This window comes from Mytilus trossulus, chromosome 13 (assembly GCF_036588685.1).
Source record: "Mytilus trossulus isolate FHL-02 chromosome 13, PNRI_Mtr1.1.1.hap1, whole genome shotgun sequence".
Lineage (NCBI taxonomy): Eukaryota > Metazoa > Mollusca > Bivalvia > Mytilida > Mytilidae > Mytilus > Mytilus trossulus.
The window spans coordinates 29,753,360-29,777,810 of NC_086385.1; the positions used below are offsets into that span (position 1 = coordinate 29,753,360).

Here is a 24,451-nt window from a genome sequence, read left to right on the forward strand (position 1 = left end):
AGGTTAAGACCTTTTGTTTTGCCACATAGCTAGAAATTCTTGGAGACTATGTAAATTGTGACTGATATTTTTTCATGATAACAAAGATATCGATCACCTTTAATAAATACTAAGGAATCTTTTCCTTCTTAAGCTTCAGCTGTTTTTATAAATTATACACTGAAAATGTCTTAAAAATCTTTTAATACAGATAGTTGAAGATAGAAACAAGAAATTACTTTTACATCAAATAAATAGAGGATGTGAACAACATTTCGAATTAGGCAAAAAACAGAACAGTTAACAAAGTACTGTAAATTCAGAAATTATTGCGTGCATTTATTATTGCGATTTTTCCATTTTAGACTTAAATGCGATTGTAAATTTACGATTTTGAGAAAAATCCTGTTAAATTCATATAAAATATTTCAAAATGCGAGTTTGAATTATTGCGTTTACAACTCAGTCGCATTTTTCGCAATAATAAAAACCTCGCATTAATTTCTGAATTTACAGTAGGTTAAAAACAGTTATTTCATTGGTTGCAATGAATTACATTGATTTCCCAGTTGAATAAAAACCGATAATTTCACATGTGAAATAAACGTGGATATTTCACTCTCTGACGTCATACAACAATAGGCGTTGTCAAGACGTCGATAACGTTGGATCAAAACAAATTGTCAATGAGTAGGATAAAAGATATAGTTCCTTACATTTTCTACATTAATTTCATATAAAAAAAGCCATTTGCCAATGTAATAAAAAGTATAACTAATCGCCGTATTTGAATATATAAAATAAGACAACTTGTGACCGAACACCGCTATGGATTAAACTCGTGCTGCGCACTTGTTTAATCTATGCGTCGTTCTGTCAAGCGTTTTCTTATTTTTAGCTCACCTGGCCCAAAGGGCCAAGTGAGCTTTTCTCATCACTTGGCGTCCGGCGTCCGGCGTCGTCCAGCGTTAGCTTTTACAAAAATCTTCTCCTCTGAAACTACTGGGCCAAATCAAACCAAACTTGGCCACACTCATCATTGGGGTATCTAGTTTAAAAAATGTGTGGCGTGACCTGGTCATCCAACCAAGATGGCCGCCACGGCTAAAAATAGAACATAGGGGTAAAATGCAGTTTTTGGCTTATAACTCAAAAACCAAAGCATTTAGAGGGAAATCTGACATGGGGGTAAAAATGGTTATCAGGTCAAGATCTATCTGCCCTGAAATTTTCAGATGAATCGGTTAACCTGTTGTTGGGTTGCTGCCCCTGAATTGGTAATTTTGAGGAAATTTTGCTGTTTTTGGTTATTATCTTGAATATTATTATAGATAGAGATAAACTGTAAACAGTAATAATGTTCAGCAAAGTTAGATTTACAAATAAGTCAACATGACCGAAATGGTCAGTTGACCCCTTTAGGAGTTATTGCCCTTTATAGTCAATTTTTAACCATTTTTCATAAATCTAAGTAATCTTTTACAAAAATCTTCTCCTCTGAAACTACTGAGCCAAATTAATCCAAACTTGGCCACAATCATCTTTGGGGTATCTAGTTAAAAAAATGTGTGGCGTGACCCGGTCAACCAACCAAGATGGCCGCCACGGCTAAAAATAGAACATAGGGGTAAAATGCAGTTTTTGGCTTATAACTCAAAAACCAAAGCATTTTGAGGAAATTTGACATGGGATAAAAATGTTTATCAGGTCAATATCTATCTGCCCTGAAATTTTCAGATGAATTGGACAATCGGTTGTTGGCTTGCTGCCCTCCAATTGGTAATTTTTAAAGAAATTTTGCCGTTTTTGGTTATTATCTTGAATACTATTATAGATAGAGATAAACTGTAAACAGCAATAATGTTCAGCAAAGTAAGATCTACAAATAAGTCAACATGACCTAAATGGTCAATTGACCCCTTAATGAGTAATTGCCCTTTATAGTCAATTTTTAACAATTTTCATTAATTCGGTAAATTTATGTAAATTTTTACCAAATATTTTTCTCTGTTACTAATGGGCAAGGTTCATTATAGATATAATTGTAAGAAGCAAGAACGTTCAGTAAAGTAAGAACTTCAAACACATCACCATCACCAAAATACAATTTTGTCATGAATCCATTTGTGTCCTTTGTTTAATATGCACATAGACCAAGGTGAGCGACACAGGCTCTTTAGAGCCTCTAGTTTATATTCAAATACGGCGATTAGTTATACTATAATTAACAGCTTTAATTTTCTCAAATAACAGTTAACAACACCTTGAAAAGGGCCAAAACAGGTTAACATATAAGGGAATTAGTGTTTCTACAGTAATAAAATGTATTTTTCATCAGGTATTTTTGAAGTACTACCACATGGAACAGCTAGCCAGAGTATTTGAGGAGAGAAACAAGAAAGTGGTCATCATTCAGTCTGCAGTTAGAATGTGGCAGGCACAGAATAAGTTCCTCAAATTAAAATGGCAGAGAGAAAAAGCTGTGGTCAAGATACAGTCATGTAAGCTAGTATACTGTGGATTCATTTATTTTCGTGGGTACCAATTTTCGTGGATTGAGGAAAAGTTACATGTTCATGGATATTTGATTTCGTGGTTTTGCCGTAGTCTGCATACAATCCATAAGAAAATTTGTTATTCGTTGAACATTTAATTTCGTGGTTCAACTGTTCCCATGAAATCAACGAAAATTGGTATCCAACGAATAATAATGAATCCACAGTATATCATGACCTATTTAAAAAAACAAGGCTATTGTAACCTACTTCTAGTATAATGACCTTCATATGTAAACCAGGGAGTGATATAGATATCATGACCTTTTAATAAGTAGGATTACCTATATAGCTACTAAAAAAACCAAGTCTACAGTGACCTACTTCTAGTATAATGACCTTCTTATGTAAACCAGGGAGTGATATGGATATCATAACCTTTCAATAAGTAGGATTACCTTCTAAAAAACAAGTATCAGTGACCTTCTTCTAGTATAATGACCTTCATATTTAAACCAGGTAGTGATATAGATATCATGACCTTTCAATTAGTAGGATTACCTACTAAAATAAAACAAGGCTATTGTAACCTTCTTCTAGTATAATGGCCTGCATATGTAAACCAGGGAGTGATATAGATATCATGACCTTTCAATAAGTAGGATTACCTACTAAAAAACAAGTCTAGAGTGACCTACTTCTAGTATAATGACCTTCATATGTAAACCAGGTAGTGATATAGATATCATGACCTTTCAATTAGTAGGATTACCTATTAAAAAAGACAAGTCTACTGTGACCTATTTCTAGTATAATGAACTGAATATGTAAACCAGGGAGTGATATAGATATCATGGCCTTTCAATAAGTAGGATTACCAACTAAAAAAAAACAAGTCTACAGTGACCTATTTCTAGTATAATGACCTTCATATGTAAACCAGGGAGTTTTATGGATATCATGACCATTCAATTAGTAGGATTACCTACTAAAAAAAACACAAGTCTACAGTGGCCTATTTCTAGTATAATGACCTACATACTTAAACCAGGAAGTGATATAACCTTTCAATAAATAGGATGGCACTGCTATTCAGCATTTTATTTTACAATATACCTATGTCCATACATAACATTTAGTTTCATAGAAATAACATGTAAATGTCAGTGTAATGAGACAATGTGTCAAAGAGACAAACAACTCTACCAAAGAACAGAAAACAGCTGAATGCCACTGATGGGTCTTTTTCTTTTTTAGCCATGGCGTTGTCAGGTTATTTTCAATGTACTGTGGATTCATTATTATTCGTTGGATACCAATTTTCGTGGCTTTTGTGGGTAGTCTAACCACGAAATTAAATGTTCAACGAATAACAAATTTTCTATAGGCTTGTATGCAGACTTCGGCAAAACCACAAAATTAAATATCCACGAACATGCAAGTTTTCTCTAATCCACGAAAATTGGTACCCACGGAAATAAATGAATCCACAGTATAAGTTTGAATGTTCCCCGGTAATCTTACACCCCTCTATTGTTACAAATATGACATTAACTAAGGCTAATAAATGAATGTCAATAAGACAGCAATCCAACAACAATAAACACATACTTTTATGATACACAACTTTTATAATATTCAATATGCAAAGCTCTTAATTATTTAGATTTAAAATGATAGATATAAATTGAACAAAGACAATAAAGATCTTGTAATCACACCTAAAGTTAAAAAAAAATAACAAAAAGCATAAAGATACTTACACAAAATTGAGAATGGAAATAAAGAATGTGTAAGGAAAAACAAATGACCAAAGAGCAGATAACAGCTGAAGGCCACTAATGGGTATTTAACGCAGGGAGACAATCCTGCATGTAGAGGTGTGCTACAGCATGCGGGCCGTCAAAAATATGTTCAGTGATAATGGACGTCATACTAAACTCCAAAATATATAAAAGAAACTAAAATTAAAAATTGTACAAGACTAACAAATGCCAGAGGCTTCTGACATGGGACAGGCGAAAACGGCAGTGGGATTAAACGTTTTTTGGTATCTCAACCCTCTGCCCATACCTCTAAGCCAAAGTAGAAAAAACAAACACACATGTATGTAATAGAAAGTATTATTTTGTAGTTGCCAGAATGGTTAATGCAAGAAAAGGTTACATGCAGTCAAAGAAAAGAAGAATACAGGCTGCTATTTTAGTTCAAAAATGTAAGTTTTCATATGAAGTTAGAAAAAGGTAAGAAAAGATATAGCACTTGAAGATGGTAGTATAGACTTATTATTGTTCTAGAAAGTAGGTTTTGACAGACTGTCTAATGAAGCAAAATCACATGTGACTGGTACAATAAGTTAAAAAAAATGTATGTTTTTAGGTCCAATTTATGGCCATTGAGTTTTCTGGTCTGTGCGCCCATCCATCTTACGGTGTTTATATATCTCAACTTGTACGATTCGCTCGTGTATGTAACAATGTTTTAGATTTTAACGAGAGAAATTTATGTATTACTGAAAAATTATTACACCAGGGTTTTCGATATCACAAACTAGTCAAAACATTTACTAAATTTTATCATCGGTATAAAGACATCATTCGAAAATATAGCTCAACATGCAGACTTTTTATACGTTCAGGTATTTCACATCCAATTTTTTATGGAAATATTCTTTATAAAGCACAAAGGTGTCAGTATTCACCTCATAAACTTACAAAACCTTTGAATAGACTTATTAAGAAGGGATATAATTACGATACTGTTGTCAAGTCATTAAAGATTGCATATTTTGCAGTTAATATTGAGTCACTGATAAGGTCTTTGCGTCGGAACTAAACACATTTATTCTAAAAACAGTTGTTGGCATGACACGGGTTATGTTCTTCTCATATATGTTATGATGGTATGATACTAAACCCCTTATGGGAAGGATTGTGCCTGATGTTCATATGATGAAATCATAATCTTTCAGTCAGTTTAATTGAAGTCTGGAGCTGGCATGTCAGTTAACTGCTAGTAGTCTGTTGTTATTTATGTATTATTGTCATTTTGTTTATTTTCTTTGGTTACATCTTCTGACATCAGACTCGGACTTCTCTTGAACTGAATTTTAATGTGCGTATTGTTATGCTTTTACTTTTCTACACTGGTTAGAGGTATAGGGGGAGGGTTGAGATCTCACAAACATGTTTAACCCCGCCGCATTTTTGCGCCTGTCCCAAGTCAGGAGCCTCTGGCCTTTGTTAGTCTTGTATTATTTAAATTTTAGTTTCTTGTGTACAATTTGGAAATTAGTATGGCGTTCATTATCACTGAACTAGTATATATTTGTTTAGGGGCCAGCTGAAGGACGCCTCCGGGTGCGGGAATTTCTTGCTATATTGAAGACCTGTTGGTGACCTTTTGCTGTTGTGTTTTTTTTATTTTGGTCGGGTTGTTGTCTCTTTGACACATTCCCCATTTCCATTCTCAATTTTATTCCATTCTTCAATCCATAGAAAATGATAGTACAGTGGGGCATCCTTGTACTATGGACACATTCTTATTTAAAGCTGTCTAAGAAATGACTAAAGTCTGATATTAAAGTTTAGAATGTAAATTCTGTCACAAAAGTAAAAAAAATAAAAAATTGACTACTTGTAGTCAAGGAAAGACTGATCCAGGTGGCTGGTATTTAGTTTAGGAGTTTGCAGCTCTGGTAGGCTGTTATAGTTCAGCACAGAGTCAAAATAGGATGGCCTGATTGGGTTACAATTGACTTCCTTAAACAAATAAACTCACCATAGATACCAGGACTAAATTTAGTATATACGCCAGACATGCGTTTCGTCTACAAAAGACTCATCAGTGACGCTCGAATCCCAAAAAGTTAAAAATTTCAAAATAAAGTATGAAATTGAAGAATATTGATTTTGTTAAAAAAATTCCACTCCAATTGTTTGTTTAGTACAAAGCAGGATTCAGAATTTCAGATTCATGACATTTTACAGAGAATTGCTCTTTACATTTTGGTTATTTAGTAGCAGTAAAGATAAGAATGCAATATTTGCTGCTGGACATTTCTGTCTTCAATCTTTTCATTCAATGTTTATTTTCTAAAAAATATAATTGTAAATCTACTCCTTTTTATGAGCACTTTACTTTAGCCTTTTACCAAGAAGAAAAATAAATTCAATATCTTCAATAATATATTATTAACAGTATGAAATTATCAACAAAATGTCATAAATTGAATAAATGAATTACCAGGTAGTCATTTTGAAAGGATTAGATGCAAAAAAATTCCACCAAAATAGTTGGTTTGCTTTGGAGTTCAGTATTTTTTATGATCTTACTTTTTATAGGAGTTAGTTTTTATACGACCGCAAAATTTGAAAAAAAATTCGTCGTATATTGCTATCACGTTGGCGTCGTCGTCCGCATACTTTTAGTTTTCACACTCTATCTTAAGTAAAAGTGAATAGAAATCTATGAAATTTAAACACAAGGTTTTTGACCACAAAAGGAAGGTTGGTATTGATTTTGGGAGTTTTGGTCCCAACATTTTAGGAATTAGGGGCCAAAAAGGGCCCAAATAAGCATTTTCTTGGTTTTCGCACTATAACTTTAGTTTAAGTTAATAGAAGTCTATGAAATTTTTACACAAGGTTTATGACCACAAAAGAAAGGTTGGGATTGATTTTGGGAGTTTTGGTTTCAACAGTTTAGGAATAAGGGGCCAAAAAAGGGCCCAAATAAGCATTATTCTTGGTTTTCGCACAATAACTTTAGTTTAAGTGAAAAGAAATCAATGAAATTTAAACACAATGTTTATGACCACAAAAGGAAGGTTGGTATTGATTTTGGGAGTTTAGTCCCAACAGTTTAGGAATTAGGGGCCAAAAAGGGACCCAAATAAGCATTTTTCTTAGTTTTTCGCACCATAACGTTAGTATAAATAAAAAGAAATCTATGAAATTTAAACACAAGGTTTATGACCATAAAAGGAAGGTTGGTATTGATTTTTGGAGTTTTGGTCCCAACAGTTTAGGAAAAAGGGGCCCAAAGGGTCCAAAATTAAACTTTGTTTGATTTCATCAAAATTGAATAATTGGGGTTCTTTGATATGCCGAATCTAACTGTGTAAGTAGATTCTTAACTTTTGGTCCCGTTTTCAAATTGGTCTACATTAAGGTCCAAAGGGTCCAAAATTAAACTTAGTTTGATTTTGACAAAAAATGTATCGGTTCGGTTCATTGATATGCTGAATCTAAAAATGTACTTAGATTCTTGATTATTGGCCCAGTTTTCAAGTTGGTCCAAATCGGGGTCCAAAATTAAACTTTGTTTGATTTCATCAAAAATTGAATAAATGGGGTTCTTTGATATGCCAAATCTAACTGTGTATGTAGATTCTTCATTTTTGGTCTTGTTTTCAAATTGGTCTACATTAAAGTCCAAAGGGTCCAAAATTAAACTTAGTTTGATTTTAATAAAAATTGAAATCTTGGGGTTCTTTGATATGCTGAATCCAAACATGTACTTAGATTTTTGATTATGGGCCCAGTTTTCAAGTTGGTCCAAATCAGGATCTAAAATTATTATATTTAGTATTGTGCAATAGCAAGTCTTTTCAATTGCACAGTATTGCACAATGGCAAGAAATATCTAATTGCACAATATTGTGAAATAGCATTTTTTTTTTTAATTAGAGTTATCCATCTTTGTCCAGAATAGTAAGCAAGAAATATCTAATTGCAAGAATTTTTTTTAATTGGAGTTATCTTTCTTTGTCAAGAATCAACTTAAATCTTTGTTATATACAATATACAATGTATATTCACTTTTTACTACCAACTGATAAATTAAAATAATCTTTACCATTCAGTGATAACAAGCAGTTTTTTACATCTTAATATTTTATGATGTATTTAAATGAGTAGTTATTGTTGCAAACTCCATTAGGAATTTTAATTGAGATTAGTTTTGGAATAAGGGAAAGGGGGATGTGATTAAAAAAATTGGGTTCAATTTTCTCATTTGAAATTTCATAAATAAAAAGAAAATTTCTTCAAACATTTTTTTGAGAGGATTAATATTCAACAGCATAGTGAATTGCTCTAAGAGAAAACAAAAATTTTAAGTTCATTAGAACACATTCATTATATGTCAGAAACCTATGCTGTGTCAACTATTTAATCACAATCCAAATTTAGAGCTGAATCCAGCTTGAATGTTGTGTCCATACTTGCCCCAACCGTTCAGGGTTCAACCTCTGCGGTCGTATAAAGCTACGCCCTGCGGAGCATCTGTTTTTTTCTTTATTGAGATGGTATAATTTTTTGCAACTTTCAGCTGTTAAAGGATTTATGGCAAGGAAGAAAGTTCAACCAAAAATAAAGGAACATAGAAGACAAATGGATGCTGCAGTTGTAATTCAGAGTAAATGGAGGAGTTTTGCCGCTATGAAAGAGCGTAAACATCTTTTAGCCGAAAAAAAAAGGTTAGATGAACTATTATTGGTTGAGCAACAGAGAATTGAGAGAGAGAAAAAGCAAAGACAAGAAGAAGAGAGAAGAAGACAGGAAAATGAAAAGAAAATAGCAGAGGAGGAGGCTAGAAGGGAACGTGAAGAAAAAGAAAAACGAAAACATCAGAAAGAAGTGAAATTTCAGACAGACAGTGCAATAAAAATACAAAGAGGTAAAAAATCTTTTTGATTATGAAATTAAGGTTGTACCCAACACTTTCATTATAATAAATTTGGCTCGTTTAAATTTTATAAACTTTGGACAAACTACTTACTTTGACCCTTTGACAAAAATATAAAAATTTCAAAAAATTTGAACCAACTGTTTTGTCAGAAAAATTACACTGGTTATATAGCAGTTTGACAAACACCAATTTTGATCATTGAGAAGCTTAACATTCCCTTTGCAACAAAACCTAATTAAAACTTTTAGCTGACTTTACAGAGTTATCTCCCTGTAGTGTTAGGTACCACCTTGAGAAAGTTATAGCATAGATTAGTAGTTCATTTGGATACATATACATAAATTAAGATGGACTAAATTTTTAGTATAGAAAGGAATATAAAACCTATATTACATGATATTGAATTTCTGGTTTGGTAGATTTTATCAAATAAGGTTATTTTACTTTTTACAACTTACATTTTTGTAATCAAACAATTATAGATGTAAAGGAAATATAAGAATTTAGTTACCTGCTCAAAAATTTAATTTTTAAACAGTATTGATACCACTTGTGTAGGAGATGTGAACCCTCTTTTTTGCAAATTGAAAAGATCATTGAAAAAAAAAATGAAATGAGATAAATTATAGAAAAGCTCTGTTTTTCCTTCTCACATTTAGGAATTGGACCCCACCATTTTCCTTTTCATTCCTATACCATGGAATACTGTGAAAGTACTTTTAATCATCAGGGGAACCAATTTTCGTGGTTTTCGTGGATGACTTTATCCACAAATTTAAGTATCCAACGAAATAAAATAAGTTGTCCAAATCGAGACATATAGGCTTGACTACCAATAATATACAGAGAATTACAACTACAACTGTAGGCATTTAATCTTTAAAAACCTAAATTGTACAACTTTTGATCTTTTAATTCTCATAAAAAATATTTTTGATTGATGAAAGTCAGATTTCCAGTGATGATATGCTATGATAAAGTGTTCCTTGTATATCGGCTCGTTGATAGGTAGTTAAAAAAGAGAACAAATATAGACCTTAAGGAGAACTTCTTATCTTCATTGAACCTGTAGTTCATTCGTTGATTATCTATATATTACTGTGGATTCAGTATTATTCTTAGGAAACCAATTTTATGTGTATTTCCTGGGTATAGCTATCTGGGTAAACCACATCTTTACATGTTTAAATTAAAATTTCAGATTCAGGTACAAATTTTGTATAGGCTAATATATGTAGACTTTGGCAAAACCTTTAAAATCAAATATCCACAAAAAAATGGTATTGACCAAAAGAAATTGATATGAATCCACAGTAAATATTTCCCGTACAAATCTGTAATGTACAAGTTTTAATTTTAACAGAAGATGAACCATGGACAGGTAATTACAACTTGTTTGTTTTTTAATCACTTCCTTCCTCCCTTTTGCATGTAGAAATCTTGCTAGCTACTTGAGGAGGTTTTTATTTCAGGGCAGGAATTTGATTTGAAAACAAAATGTCTGATTTCTTACTTTGCATGTAGATGACTTGCTAGTTGAAAAGGGTACCTTTGGAAGAGAGCTATATTACTTTTTAGGAGAAGAATTCAGCTTACTGCTTATAACATGTATAAATAGGTTTTGACATGAAGAAATTTGAAAGAGAGTTATTTCCCCTGGCAAATTTTGCAAATATTGGAGGGAAAATTGTTTAATTTCATATTTTACTTACCAAATTGAAACATGTGGTAAAAACTTGTAGGATGAGTGATATTTCCTAGATCTTAGTGATAAATTGAGCAAGGCTTACAAAAAATTTTTAAAAAAATCTTCAGAAAACAACTTTTCTTAAGTTTTGCAGCCAGTATGACAAGGCTGGTTAGTTAACACAGTGACAAAATGGAAATAATTCTTGATCAAATTTAATCCATCCAAAACTATCTGTACATTTCGTACTTTTATCAATTCTGGAAAAAATATCCAGAATAAAATTGAAAAAGGAAATGGGGAATGTGTCAAAGAGACAACAACCCGACAATAGGAAAAATAACAGCAGAAGGTCACCAACAGATCTTTAATGTAGCGAGAAACTCCCTCACCCGGAGGCGTCCTTCAACTGGCTCCTAAACAAATATATACTAGTTCAGTGATAATGAACGCCATACTAATTTCCAAATTGTACACAAGAAACTAAAATAAAAAAAATACAAGACTAACAGAGGCCAGAGGCTCCTGACTTGGGACAGGTGCAAAAATGCGGCGAGGTTAAACATGTTCATGAGATCTCAACCAGAATGTATGCATTATAGGTTGTATGTTTCCAATGCATATAACTTTTACAAAGATGAGCAATATTAGAAATTTAAATAAGAAAGTTTATAGAAGTTTTATTTAGAGTATTGATTTAGGTATTTACAGCCTAGAATAAATCTACATCTATTGGTCATCATAATGCAAATGTTTCTAGCCACAACCTAAAAAAAGAGGGTAGAATGCATAGACTAGGGGACATAACCCTTTAAGAATTCACTGATACTCTTGTGTCAACCATTCTTATAATTGAGGATCTGGATTGGGTTTAAAGAATAGAGAATAGTGTGAAAAATGTCCAGATTAAATACCAAAATAGATATAGACTAGAGCTAAAATTTAGTCAAATTTAGGGAAATATGTGATATCTTTGCTCCCCTTTTTCACAATATTTGCAACAAATAAATGCAAACACATATTGTTGTCATGAAAACACTCAAAAAAAATTATATAACACCATTTTAACTACTGGAAATCAGATCTTTGGAAGATAATGATAACATACACATGAACATATATGACACAAACAGTTAAGCTCTATTTGTAAGAAAGCAAGGAAAAAAGGATGATAAAATTCATGAAAGTCAACTTTTATCCCCCCTCCCCCCTAAATATTTCTTCCTTGTTCAGGTCATTGATTTTCTGAATTTAGTCAAAATAATAATTATGTGTGTAAATAAATACATTTTCGGAATTATATATCCCTATTGCAAAGATAACCCAGGTTTCACGTCAAACGTTTATATCTGATAACGTGTTAATAATATTTGATAGACCAATTTAAGCCATGTGTTAGGTATAATTTTTCCTACAAACCCGTTGATAATTTGATATTTTGCTATTTATGAAGTAATTTTTACCGCTACTCACTTCTCACGTGTATATCAACAATTGTCTAACACATGATGTTTGCCCTCAGATTGAACACATGTGAATGTTCATATTTCAAAAGTGAAATTACAGAAGTTGATCCATTTATTGACCTTTCAACAAGGATGAGAAATTTATGATGAAAACTAAACCAACTAAATAGGTTTAGCTATAGATATAGGAAAACGTGGTATGAATGCGAATGAGACAACTCTCCATTCACGCTGTACACGCTTGGCTAGGGGGATTAAAGTTAGTTCATACTGAAATGACAGTGAAAGTAAAATTAAACCTTAGCCATGCATGGGCTAACCCTATTTAGTTGGGTTAGTTTTCATCATACATTTCTAATCAATTATCCAGAATTCAAAATTATTTCAGATTCAAATACTTTCTTGTTTTTTCTGGATTAGTTTTCAGTATCATGACTTTCAATTTTGAATTAAGGTATGAGGTCTAAATAATATATTGGTATGCAAAACAAATAAGTGGATTGATGTGGATTTACATTTTCAGTGTTTTACACCATTTTCATTTTTTTTTGAGAATTTTTCATCAGAAAGCCGCATGTAAGACCCGGCCGGGCTACTGCGGATCTCCTGACCTTAGAGGCTGGCAAACTATACCCTCCGTAAAAACTTGTTAACTAATGTATCTTTGCCAACAGTTTATATTGGTGGAGGAAGCTAGAGTGTCCATAGAAAACCCATGATCAAATAACCCTCAGAATCTTAGAACCGAAATATTTTAATGGTACCTCAAGATTACACCAAAGTTGAGGTCCTCTTTTTTCAAATTGATGCATTTCTATATTCTGGCATTCAGCACAACTCCCTGAGTCCTCACAATTTTGTAATAGTTAACTTAAATTACCCTTGCCTTTCTATGACACTTCACTACTAAATTGTCACCCCTCTTTTATTGAAAAATGTGAACAATTTCTGTTGTTTTATTTGAATATATTAGTAAAATACAAATACCAGGTAGATAGCTGATATGGTCATCGATCATATTGCTTATACATCATGGCTGAAACTTTGAAGATTGATTAACATTTCAAACTGTAGTTCAATGCTGGAATGACAGAGGTGGATTTAGAGGCCCCTTATTTGTAAGGAAAAATTGGTTAATTATATAGGGAATCACTGAAGCATCACTGGAGTGTGCCCCCTCTTAGGCAGTCATTGGTCCCTCCCCTCACCCTTTTATAAAAATTTCTAGATCCGCCACTGAATGGGAAGTTTTGGGATCTCCATTCTTAATCCTTGCTTCCTGTTGGTAGGAAGACTTTAATTAATGGTTGTTTCCTTACAAGATGATTATTTGTATTCATTCTCCAGAACTGTCAAGGACTGATACATGTGTACTGTGGATTCATTATTATTCGTTGGATACCAATTTTCGTGGATTCCGTTGGAACAGACAAACCACTAAATTAAATCTTCAACGAATACCAAATTTTCTATAGGCTTGTATGCAGATTTCTCCAAAACCACGAAATTAAATATCCACGAGCATATAAGTTTTCCTCAATCCACGAAAATTGGTATCCACGAAAAAAAATGAATCCACAGTACATAGAAATATTGACTTCAACTAGCCCACACTTATAATTTGTACAATTTCACTCCACAAACAAGCCATTGTCTATGTAGTTCGACAACTTTATGTTCATTATTCTTTATATTATAAGACATTCACTTGATATATAACCATTCATACATTTTTATCAATTGAAATAGGAGAACAAGCAGGTGAACATTATTTTAAACCTGCATGGTATTAAGCAAAATAACAAAAAAATACTGTACTCTGAAGAAAATTCAAAAAGAAAAGTCTTTGATTAGTCATCTGTCCTTCTAATCATAACAAGAATTATTTTCCACAGTTTAAACAATTTTTCACACATCAGTGTTAGCAGTGACAAATAATGACTTGTTTTTAAGGTAAGGAAGAAAAATAATCCGAAACACAATATTTAAATTAATCAGTTTTAGTGTTGATTGTTTACACTTCCATAGTGGGAGATATTTTTCTCTTTGGAAAATTGTTTATAAGAAATTAAATAACGTTTAGCAAGTTTCATGATGTTCTAATTAGTTATTCGTGCATTACTGAGACTCACTCCTTCAGTTGAAACCTGAAGTTTCCTTAATTTTCACCTTATAAGTTTTGAAATAAGAAATTCTATATAATTTCTTATCCATTAATTTATAGCAAGTTATATATTAACAGATTTCATATATAAGTAAAATTGAGAATGGAAATGGGGAATGTGTCAAAGAGACAAAAACCCGACCATAGAAAAAAACAACAGCAGAAGGTCACCAACAGGTCTTCAATGTAGCGAGAAATTCCCGAGAAAGTACCTTATTTGACCTTTATCTGAAAATATTGTCACCAGTTTCTCATACATTTATAGTGAGAACTCATATCAGACATTTATGTGTGTCCATACTTAAATAAGTACATTTCCTATTATTATAAGCAAATGATTTCAAAGCAAATTTAATGCATTTGAACTAGTCGTGTAGTTTTAGTTTCATGTACTTAATTTGACATTCATCTGGAGACTTGTCCTTATTTTCTTACTCATTCACAGCTAGTTCTCATATATGAAACATTGATGTGTGTCCATACTTAAATTAGGACGTTAAATCATTGAGATACATGAAGTATGGTACCTTATTTGACCTTCATCGGAAAATATTTTCATCAGTTTATTATTCATTCATAGCATGTAATCATTCAAGACCTGTATGTTTGTCCATACTTAGATAGGTACATATATCATGGTCTATCAGTAGATATTCGTCTGAAAAACTTGTCCTCATATTCTGACTCATTCATAGCCAGTTCTCATACGAGACATTTATGTGTGTCCATACTTAACTGCGGACACTTTTATAAGTTAAGAATTTATTGTACTTTAAAAAACTTGTCCTCATATTCTGACTCATTCATAGCCAGTTCTCATACGAGACATTTATGTGTGTCCATACTTAACTTCGGACACTTTTATAAGTTAAGAATTTATTGTACTTTAAAAAACTTGTCATCATATTTTTCATTCATAGCCTGTTTGAATGTAGATATTAATGTGTGTCCACAAAATTAAAACACTTTTATTTATTGATATTCTAGCTTTTAGATCACATAGAGCTCAGAAAGTAGCCAAGGAGTTATACAAAACAAAGGCTATGGACCAAAGTCGAGCAGCGGTCCTGATTCAGACATATTTTCGCCAATGGAAATGTAAATCAGTTTATCAGCAGCTTCAGCAATATAAATCCCAGAAAGAACTACAACTTATTTATTTTACTCAGCAGGTAATTGTATACACCTTATCGCTATTAACCTACTCAGCCGGCCGACCCAGCCGCTGGACCTTTTGACGCATACAACAATCACAGTTTCACTTTTCCGTTGTGGCGTCATATATTTTGTATTATGACATCAACATTTTACAGGAACCTGTGTGATATCCAGTAATGGCGGACAAATATCGATAAGGTGTATTCTGATACATGGGGATCTGGGTTAAGGATTTTTACCTGTTTTCTTATTTTTAGGCCATTTTCTAATTTCTTTATTTTTGCCCTATTTTTCTCTATTCTTTATTAAGTAGGATCCTATGTTTCTCTATTCTTTACATTTTTTGCCATAATTTTTCTATATTCTTTACATTTATGCCATGTATTCAGTAAACCCAGCCCAGACCATCATACTTTATGTGATATTTTATTTATGAAAAACTATAGAAGACAATACATAATTAATAAACATATTGAGACATCTTATCCTATTTATCCCCCCCCCCCCAAAAAAAAAAATAATGCAAAGAATAATGGTTGACTTTAGTATTTTATTGTCATGATTTTATTTCTGATAATATTTCACTGATATTTGTAATGTTAGTGGTTTTTAATTGAGTATAATTAAACTTGTTTGTGTTGAGTTTTGTTTAGGTTCCAATGTACTCTTAAATTACAAAAAAAAAATAGTTGCTATGCGTAGGTGTTTAAAAAAGCCTCTTTATTAAATGCAAATTGGCATATTATACAATCATTTCTTTATTCCCATTTTCACAATGTGAAAATTGTCTCATTATAATTCTTAACATGTGTTATTACTGCCTGCTATAAATTGAAATGAAAGATTTTATTTGCCTTACCGTTATATAACCTCAAATTTGGCATCAATTTAAATCTTCTACAAGTATGGAAAACCTTCTTTTTTTCGAAGCAGTCTTTATGCTCAATCACAGTCCCACCAGCCCAAGATTTTAAAAATCATCTCTACAGGCCAATAGAATCTACCAATAATTTTCGTAAAGTTTGTCTTTGGGCCTGTAGGTTCAAAAATCTACTTTAAAATCTGCAAATTTTGCCTTTTTTATCAGATAGGGACATTTATAACTTGGTTGGAAATTAAATAACAGGAATTAAGGATGACAACTTTATGTATGATGACAAAATATTTTCAGGTTGAGAACTACAGCCAAGAACTTTCAAAAACTTTAGACCAAACCAACTTTCCTATAGCAGTAGCACATAGGAAATCTGCAGTCATTCAAAGAGAGATAACTCCTCCACCAAGGCCTATAACTCCTACACCACCAGATGTTTCGGATGAGAGGTTGGAGCATATGAGGAAACTGCAGAAAATTAAAAACTTCATAAGCGGTGACCAGGCTGACTATTATAAAAGGGTAATTACAATTTCTCTATTTTTTGTGCTATTTTCACGTTTCTTGATCAGTGTGAGAAAAATATTCTGGTCTGACTAGCGAAATATCTATTTTATCAACTATTTGGTTGAAATTTCCTATTATGACATCTTGAAAAAAGGCGACCATGCCTGATGATGTCACTCAAGTTTCCATTATATTCTATAGAAACACCAAATAAAAAAATAATGTTGCTTTGAAACTCTCAAAATAAATGGCTATGACACAGATTTTTTTTTCTTTATTGAAATGTTGTATAAATTATCTACTATTGTCAAAATCAAGGGATATATGTTTTTTACGCTATACATACTATGATTTTGTGGTATTACATACTATGATTTTGTGGTACATTATTTATTACATCTATACAGTAATTTCAATATTTATCCTGCAATTGAGTACTCCACTTATACAGATACAGCCCTACAGATATCGCTATGCTGTAGCTGTATACTATACAAATATCGCTTTAAAGCTCCACCCGCTGCTGGAGTGAATATTGTATGAACCTGCGCGACCTCAGAATGTGTATTGCAGTTGCATTCCAATGACATATTAATTGCGAGTTAACAATTACTTTTATACGTTCTGTTTATTTTCAAACATTTCTTCAAAGGAATAAGAATCACATCAATTTTCTGATAACATACACACATGAACAGCAGTCTTTTCTAGGATGACAACTACCGATTATAAAACTTGAATGTGTAAGATTGTGTAACAAAAACAACCATGTCAATTTCAGCATGCATGTTTAGTGAATGTTGAGTCTGAAGGGTAGGACAACTCGTACACTCCTGTTTCAAATTGGACAATGTTTTGTTATTTGTTTTTACTGTTGAAATTAGTTGTTATGTTAAAATAGATAATTATTCACCTTGAGCGATGTATTATTGTTGACCATTTGAGATTCTTTTTGTTTGCGAAGCCGTCTCCAGCTGAATGTGTGATTACTGTATCGTATTACTACACGGGCCGCAAGGGATTTCAAATCCAAAATAAATGCAAAACATGTGTTTTTGTGTCTTTCATAACACAAATAATATACAGAATTAATTGCAGGATAAAGACAATAACTGTTAAGTGTCTTTGAATATCAGCTGTATTTGTAATTGGCTCGAAACAGGTTTAGTAGGTCACAAAAAGCTCGCATACACCTTGGTTCCTAGCTTCGTACAAATACAGCTGATATTTAAAGACACTAAACAGTTATTGTCTATATTAGTGCTTATTAACTACAGAAGCGGGATAGCAAGATAATTTGAACTGATATGATATGATTATGGTTTCTTGCTATCTGTTAACCTGTATATACAAAATAGAAAGGTAGATTGCAGGATAATTAGTGGTTATCATTGGTCATCTCAACAAGATGGATCTTCTGGCTCAAGCCATTAAGGTGAAAGTGACAAAAGCAATCCAGTTAAGGTGGTAGACCTAGGTTAAGGGAAATAACTCTTAAAATCATCAGTACGTTTGTGTCAGCCATTTTCATAAATACGTTCTATTAGCTTCTAGGATACATAGATTATTTTCAATCTGTTTCAGGTAAATGCTTGAAATTACTAAAACTTGACTATTGCATCACTGAATTAAAGAGTTATCTCCCTGGAATAAGGTCTACCCCTTAAGATGACCAATGATAATCTGTCAAATGCTATTTTACCAATGATGACTTTGGTAATTTCAGTGACAATGGCATGAACACCCTCAGTTTCAAGCGATAGTTTTTCATATCAAATGTATGTTGAGAAAGGAAATTATTAGGCAGTAAGAATTTCGTAAAATATTAATAAATAATATTACTGGCATACGTCTATTTCATTATCACCCGTGTTGCAATCTGAATCACTCACAAGATTCATTAAATAGCATCTGTTCACATATTTATGATTTCACACATTTTTCTAGTGACGACAATATTTCATTATAAACAGTACTTGATGATATATGGAAGATCTCATAAATGTTATATGTTTTGTTTATTGAAGGAATTACTGTAATATTTTTTCTGTCTATGAAGTAATAATATCAAAAATGTGGTGCACACTGAATAAACTGCATAGAAAAAAAATATTAGTCATTTCTTATAATTTAATTCTTTATTTTATTTTATACCTGAGTAAACCATGAAAAAATGTTGATGATGTCAAGGTCACATGACAAAGTTATGTCTATGAACTGATATAAAATCAAAGTCAGCCAATCAAGACGCGTTTCTTTCTAAAATTAAATTATTCAAAGTTAATGACTCCTTCCTTGAATTGAAATAAGCTGGTTCCCTAAGTTACTGACTTGTAAACTGTGGAATTTATCCCTTTAAAATTATAGAATGATGTCCAATCAAATTACATAAATTACAATTACAACTAAATTGCATTAGAATTTCACATTCCCTGATTATCTAATACACTTTTATGAGGTCCAGTCATTACATAGAAATTTGACCTTGGATATAAGGACCCAGTAAAAAAAAAGAAACATTGCCTTTAACCACTGGCTTATCAGTATGCTCATTATTTATTTCTTATGGTAAGTCAAAACTGCCTCAAATTTCAAATTTAGGGAGCCAAAAAGTGGCCTTATTATCATAAAATCTTCATTATCAAAATTGTTGACATTTTAAGAGTTATGGCCCTTATCTGAGATCTTTCTAATTTATATACATTATGTGCAAAGAAAGAAAAATCATCACCATATACAATGCTAATAGGCAAGAATTCACTCTTCACATCTAAAAAAAAATTAATCAGAAAAACACTTTCTAACTTTGTATATACCAGGATTAAAAATACAAAATGTAATCCTGGTATGAACGTATCTTTGGTGAGTTTATTGTAAGGGTCATCCTTGACCAATTGCTAATTTTCTCAATGTTATAGGTGGCTGGAACAAGACCTGGAACGTCACAGATAATACAGGCAGACGTCCATGTTCCTCCTGTCCATTTGAATAAGAGAAGGTAATTATCTATTATTATTTTACCTTGAACTATATAAAAAATTTCATGGTGGCTTAAAGAGGTAAGATGCAGATCCAGAAATTAAAAAATTGAGCTTGCCAAAAAGGCAATATTAAAAGACAGAAGGACGCCTCCGGGTGTGGGAATTTCTCGTTACATTGAAGACCTGTTGGTGACCTTCTGCTGTTGTTTTTTCTATGGTAGGGTTGTTGTCTCTTTGATACATTCCCCATTTCCATTCTCAATTTTAGACTTGTAAAAAGTCTTTGCTTAAAAGGATTGGGGATTCCAATTTTTCTGTATTCTTTAATTTTTTAGATACCTTTCTCTTCATCTTTATGAATTTTGCCTATTTTTTCCATTCTTTATTTTTAGCTCTTTATTCTGTATCTTTTGCTCTTTATTATGTTCTGTAAATTCAGAAATTCTTGTGAGGTTTATATTTTTGCGAAATTGTGACACAATTGTAAATGCAATAATTTAATCTCGCATTTTGAAATACTTTATAAGAATTGAACAGGTTTTTTCTCAAAATCGTAAAAATCAAAATCGCATTTAAGTCTAAAATGACAAAATGGCAATATTAAATGCATGCAATAATTTCTGAATTTAGAGTATGCAAGATGGCTGTCATAGTCCTAAAAAAAACTTCAAGGGGGTCTTGTATACATTTTAATGTTGTTTTTGGCTTATTCATACTTTTATAAGCCTGTAGTAACTAAAAATTTATTGTTTTGTTTAAAATTGTGGACAAAATTGCTCTTTCAAAATTTCAATTTGGGAGCCTCCATGGGGATAATCCCCCGCAAATAGTAACAGTTGGCAGGTATGTGTAAACCCACCCAGATCCTCATACACACTGGAAAGAGAGGTATGCAGACAGAATATGTTTGTTTTTTTAATCAGATGGACTATTGTTTTAGAAGGGTCTGAATGAGGTTAACAGAAAGGAAAATAAAGGTCAAAATGTACAGAAAAAAAGGTTTAAAAAGTGGAGAAGAGAGAAAAATAGACCATTAGAACTATAAATGGAGAATTAGGATGGGATGCTAAAATATAAATAATAGAGAATAATGGGCAAAGCGAATACAGAATATAGAGGAAAAAATAATGAATAAAGAAATGAAAGACAACACCCCCCCTACACACACACACACACATACACCCACCAGTCCCTCATTAAGAATGGGTCTTTTTCAGGATCATGTAGGCAGTTATTAATGTAAGATAATTATGGATTTTATGAATATGCTTCAAGTTATTATACAATTAAATACACTATGTGCCATTCCCTATTACATCAATAATGCATTGATCACTTCGATCAAATTGTTAAATATTCAGATATAATATGATATAGGGTTTTATATAGAGCTTAAGTACTGTAAATTCAGAAATTATTGCGTGCATTTATTTTTGCGATTTTGTCATTTTAGACTTAAATGCGATTTTAATTATTACGATTTGTAGAAAAATCCCGTTTAATTTATACAAAACATTTCCAAATGCGAGTTAAAATTATTGCGTTTACGACTCTGTCACATTTTTCGCAATAATAAAAACCTCGCAATAATTTCTGAATTTACAGTACTGTAAATCAGTCAGATTTTATATTTACCTATATCAATTGTTCTTTTCAAGATAAAAGGCAAAATAAAACAAAAGGAAAATGTATAATCATATTATTAGTTATTCCAATTTGATTGTTCTTGGAATGGAAAAATCTGATTTAATTACAATGAAAAATGTCTAAACTGTAACCTCTTTTGGTCTTAAGGGCACACAATACAGTTTTGATCCCGTATTTACATTTTGATAAAAAAATTCTATATAGACTATTTTTTACCTGATTAAATCAAATAAGTAATAAAAAATATACCTTCATGCACTACTTTTTAAGTAAAATGTGGTCGAAATTTTGTAAATTTGCTTAATATTCGGATGCACTATTTACGTTTTAATGAAAATTGGCACACATAATCTGAGTAATCAAACCAAATGGTATTTTAAAAAAGAGGGGTCAATGGACTCGTTTACAAGTTAAATAAGTTTGAATGATAAAAATCAGTCAAAAACTGAATCTTTTCCAGATAAGTCAAAGTTTGACGTCGTGAAAATAACAATTGAAGTTAGCAATGTCATTACCTCCCCTGTAATTGTATCATAAGCCCTAAAGGTTTTTTTGTTTAATCAGGTTTACAACACTTAACATTTGATAGACTAGACTTATGACCATGCTTGGTTAAGCATTTTAAAAAACGGTTGCATCTGCACCTTGAAATGATAAGAAGACCTTAAATAATAACATTTGCATAAATTTAAAAAATATAACAAATATAGTGCTTATAAGTGCATCAAATTATAAAGAGAAGAAATATTAGGATCAAAGACCGATAAAAGAATTTTCTTTCTGATTCTTAAAATAGATTTGCAATTAATCGTCTATAAATATCCTATGGTCATTTAACTAAATACAAATTTCATAAGACAGTAAAATCATGTGGAACTTGTGGGCAATAACTTGTTGATAATTAAGTAGGACAATAATCACAATATATATAACTAATTACCTGGAGACGGACATGAAGGACAATTCATGATTATATATCTGTTCTGTAACCTTAACCCAAGACATTGATTACATATCTGTTTAAAAACAGGCGTAATCAATTTTTATAATTATAAAAGCTTATGATATGGATGATATGCTGATATACAATGTAATTTCAGATTTTTGTAATTAATAAAAACTTATGATATGATATTCATATTTCTGCCCTTTTAACCCGTTCAGTCTGTCATAAAGATTTTTTTTCTGTTACTAGTAAGTTAAATTATATCTTTATTTGTGATTTCTTAATTTAAAATTTCAGTATGCAAGCTTATTGCCAGCATGTTAGATTTATAATTTAATTATTGACAGTTAGTGGTAAAAGGGGGTGTTGAATTTAGGCACTGCACCATTATAGTGTTGAAATATCATTGTGGCCCAGATGGTGACTGGGGAATAGATTTATGGTCACTACAGCGCTTCTTTCAACTTGCATTAAACCCTTGCCTAAGTGGGCCATTCAACTGTCTAGGATGTACCAATATGCAGCCCCAATCCCCTGAATAAGTGTGTCAAGACTCAAGAGGGAAAAAAGATACTAGAAGGACAGTAAAACTCATAAATCGAAAATGAACGGACAACGCCATGGCTAAAAATAAAAAGTACAAACAGATAAACAATAGTACACACGACACAACATAGAAAACTAAAGAATAAACCACACAAACCCCACTATAAACTGGGGTTGATCTCAGGTGCTATGGAAGGGTAAGCAGATCCTGCTCCACATGTGGCAACTGTCAGCGTCTCCTGCTATGTATACATAACTGACCTTCAGTCAAAATGTCACAACTGAGAATAGGATAAAATTGATAAAATTTTATATCATACGACTATACTGTTACAAGACCCCAAAGACATGTCCCTTGTGAGTTGAGACTTTGACTCATCATTGTAAAATTAAGAACCTACCACACAATCCTGGTATCATAAAAAGTCAAATCTCAAAAATACTAAACTCTTAGGAAAATTCAATATAGGGAGGCATTAATCAAATGTCAAAATCAAAAGCTTAAACACATTAAAAGAATGAAATAAAACTGTCATATTCCTAACTTGGAACAGACATTTTCTTATGTAGAACCTGATTTTATAAATAGCTAACTAAACCTCTCACTTGAATGACATTCACTGAAAATTCCATTATATTGACAATGATATAAGACTTATCAGGGGTGGATTCGGCCATTTTTAAAGGGGGGTCCCAAACCAGGATAAATGGGGGATTCTAACTATATGTCCCCATTCAAATGCATCGACTAAAAAAAGGGGGGTTCCAACCCCTTAAGACACCTCCCCCTCCCTTTCCCTCTGGGTCTGCCACTGCTTATCATAATATCTAAGACCACAAAAAAAAATATGTCTCCAGTGAGTTGAGACACTTACTCATCATAATGGTCAACAATTCTTGATGTTCACTACAATTTTATGTATGATGAAATATCACTTTTATGTTACCTTAATAACTTGAGTACTTATTATCTATAATTGAGGAAGCTTATATAGATGTCCAATGATGATGTAACTGTAAGATGTAAATCATATTTTTGTAATTAATAAAGCTTATGATATAATATTCATATTTATGCACTATTGACTAGTTCAAACTTACTGCCATATTGATAATTTTCTGTTAGTAATTATATTTTATTTGAACCTGTTATACTTTATAGAATGTCTGCATATAGCTTTTTGCAAGCTTATTGCAAGCTTATTATGAGGGTCTGTTTGGGGTCCTTTATTCCTGAATTCTTTAATTTTTTTTGCCCATTATTCTCTATATATTCTCTATTTTTTGCCTTTTTTTTTTTCTCTATTC

At 32.0% G+C, this 24,451-nt stretch overlaps 1 protein-coding gene across 1 annotated transcript in view; it reads left to right on the forward strand.

The window, feature by feature from the left end:
- Positions 1–24,451, forward strand: part of LOC134694946 (myosin-IIIb-like) — a 113,511-nt gene that overhangs the window by 80,716 nt on the left and 8,344 nt on the right. Inside the window, exons 28-34 of the mRNA XM_063556062.1 lie at positions 2,318–2,480; positions 4,609–4,689; positions 8,808–9,155; positions 10,531–10,548; positions 15,472–15,656; positions 16,814–17,038; positions 19,942–20,021. Of these exons, the coding sequence (XP_063412132.1) occupies positions 2,318–2,480; positions 4,609–4,689; positions 8,808–9,155; positions 10,531–10,548; positions 15,472–15,656; positions 16,814–17,038; positions 19,942–20,021 (1,100 nt within the window). The remainder of the gene's footprint in view (positions 1–2,317; positions 2,481–4,608; positions 4,690–8,807; positions 9,156–10,530; positions 10,549–15,471; positions 15,657–16,813; positions 17,039–19,941; positions 20,022–24,451) is intronic.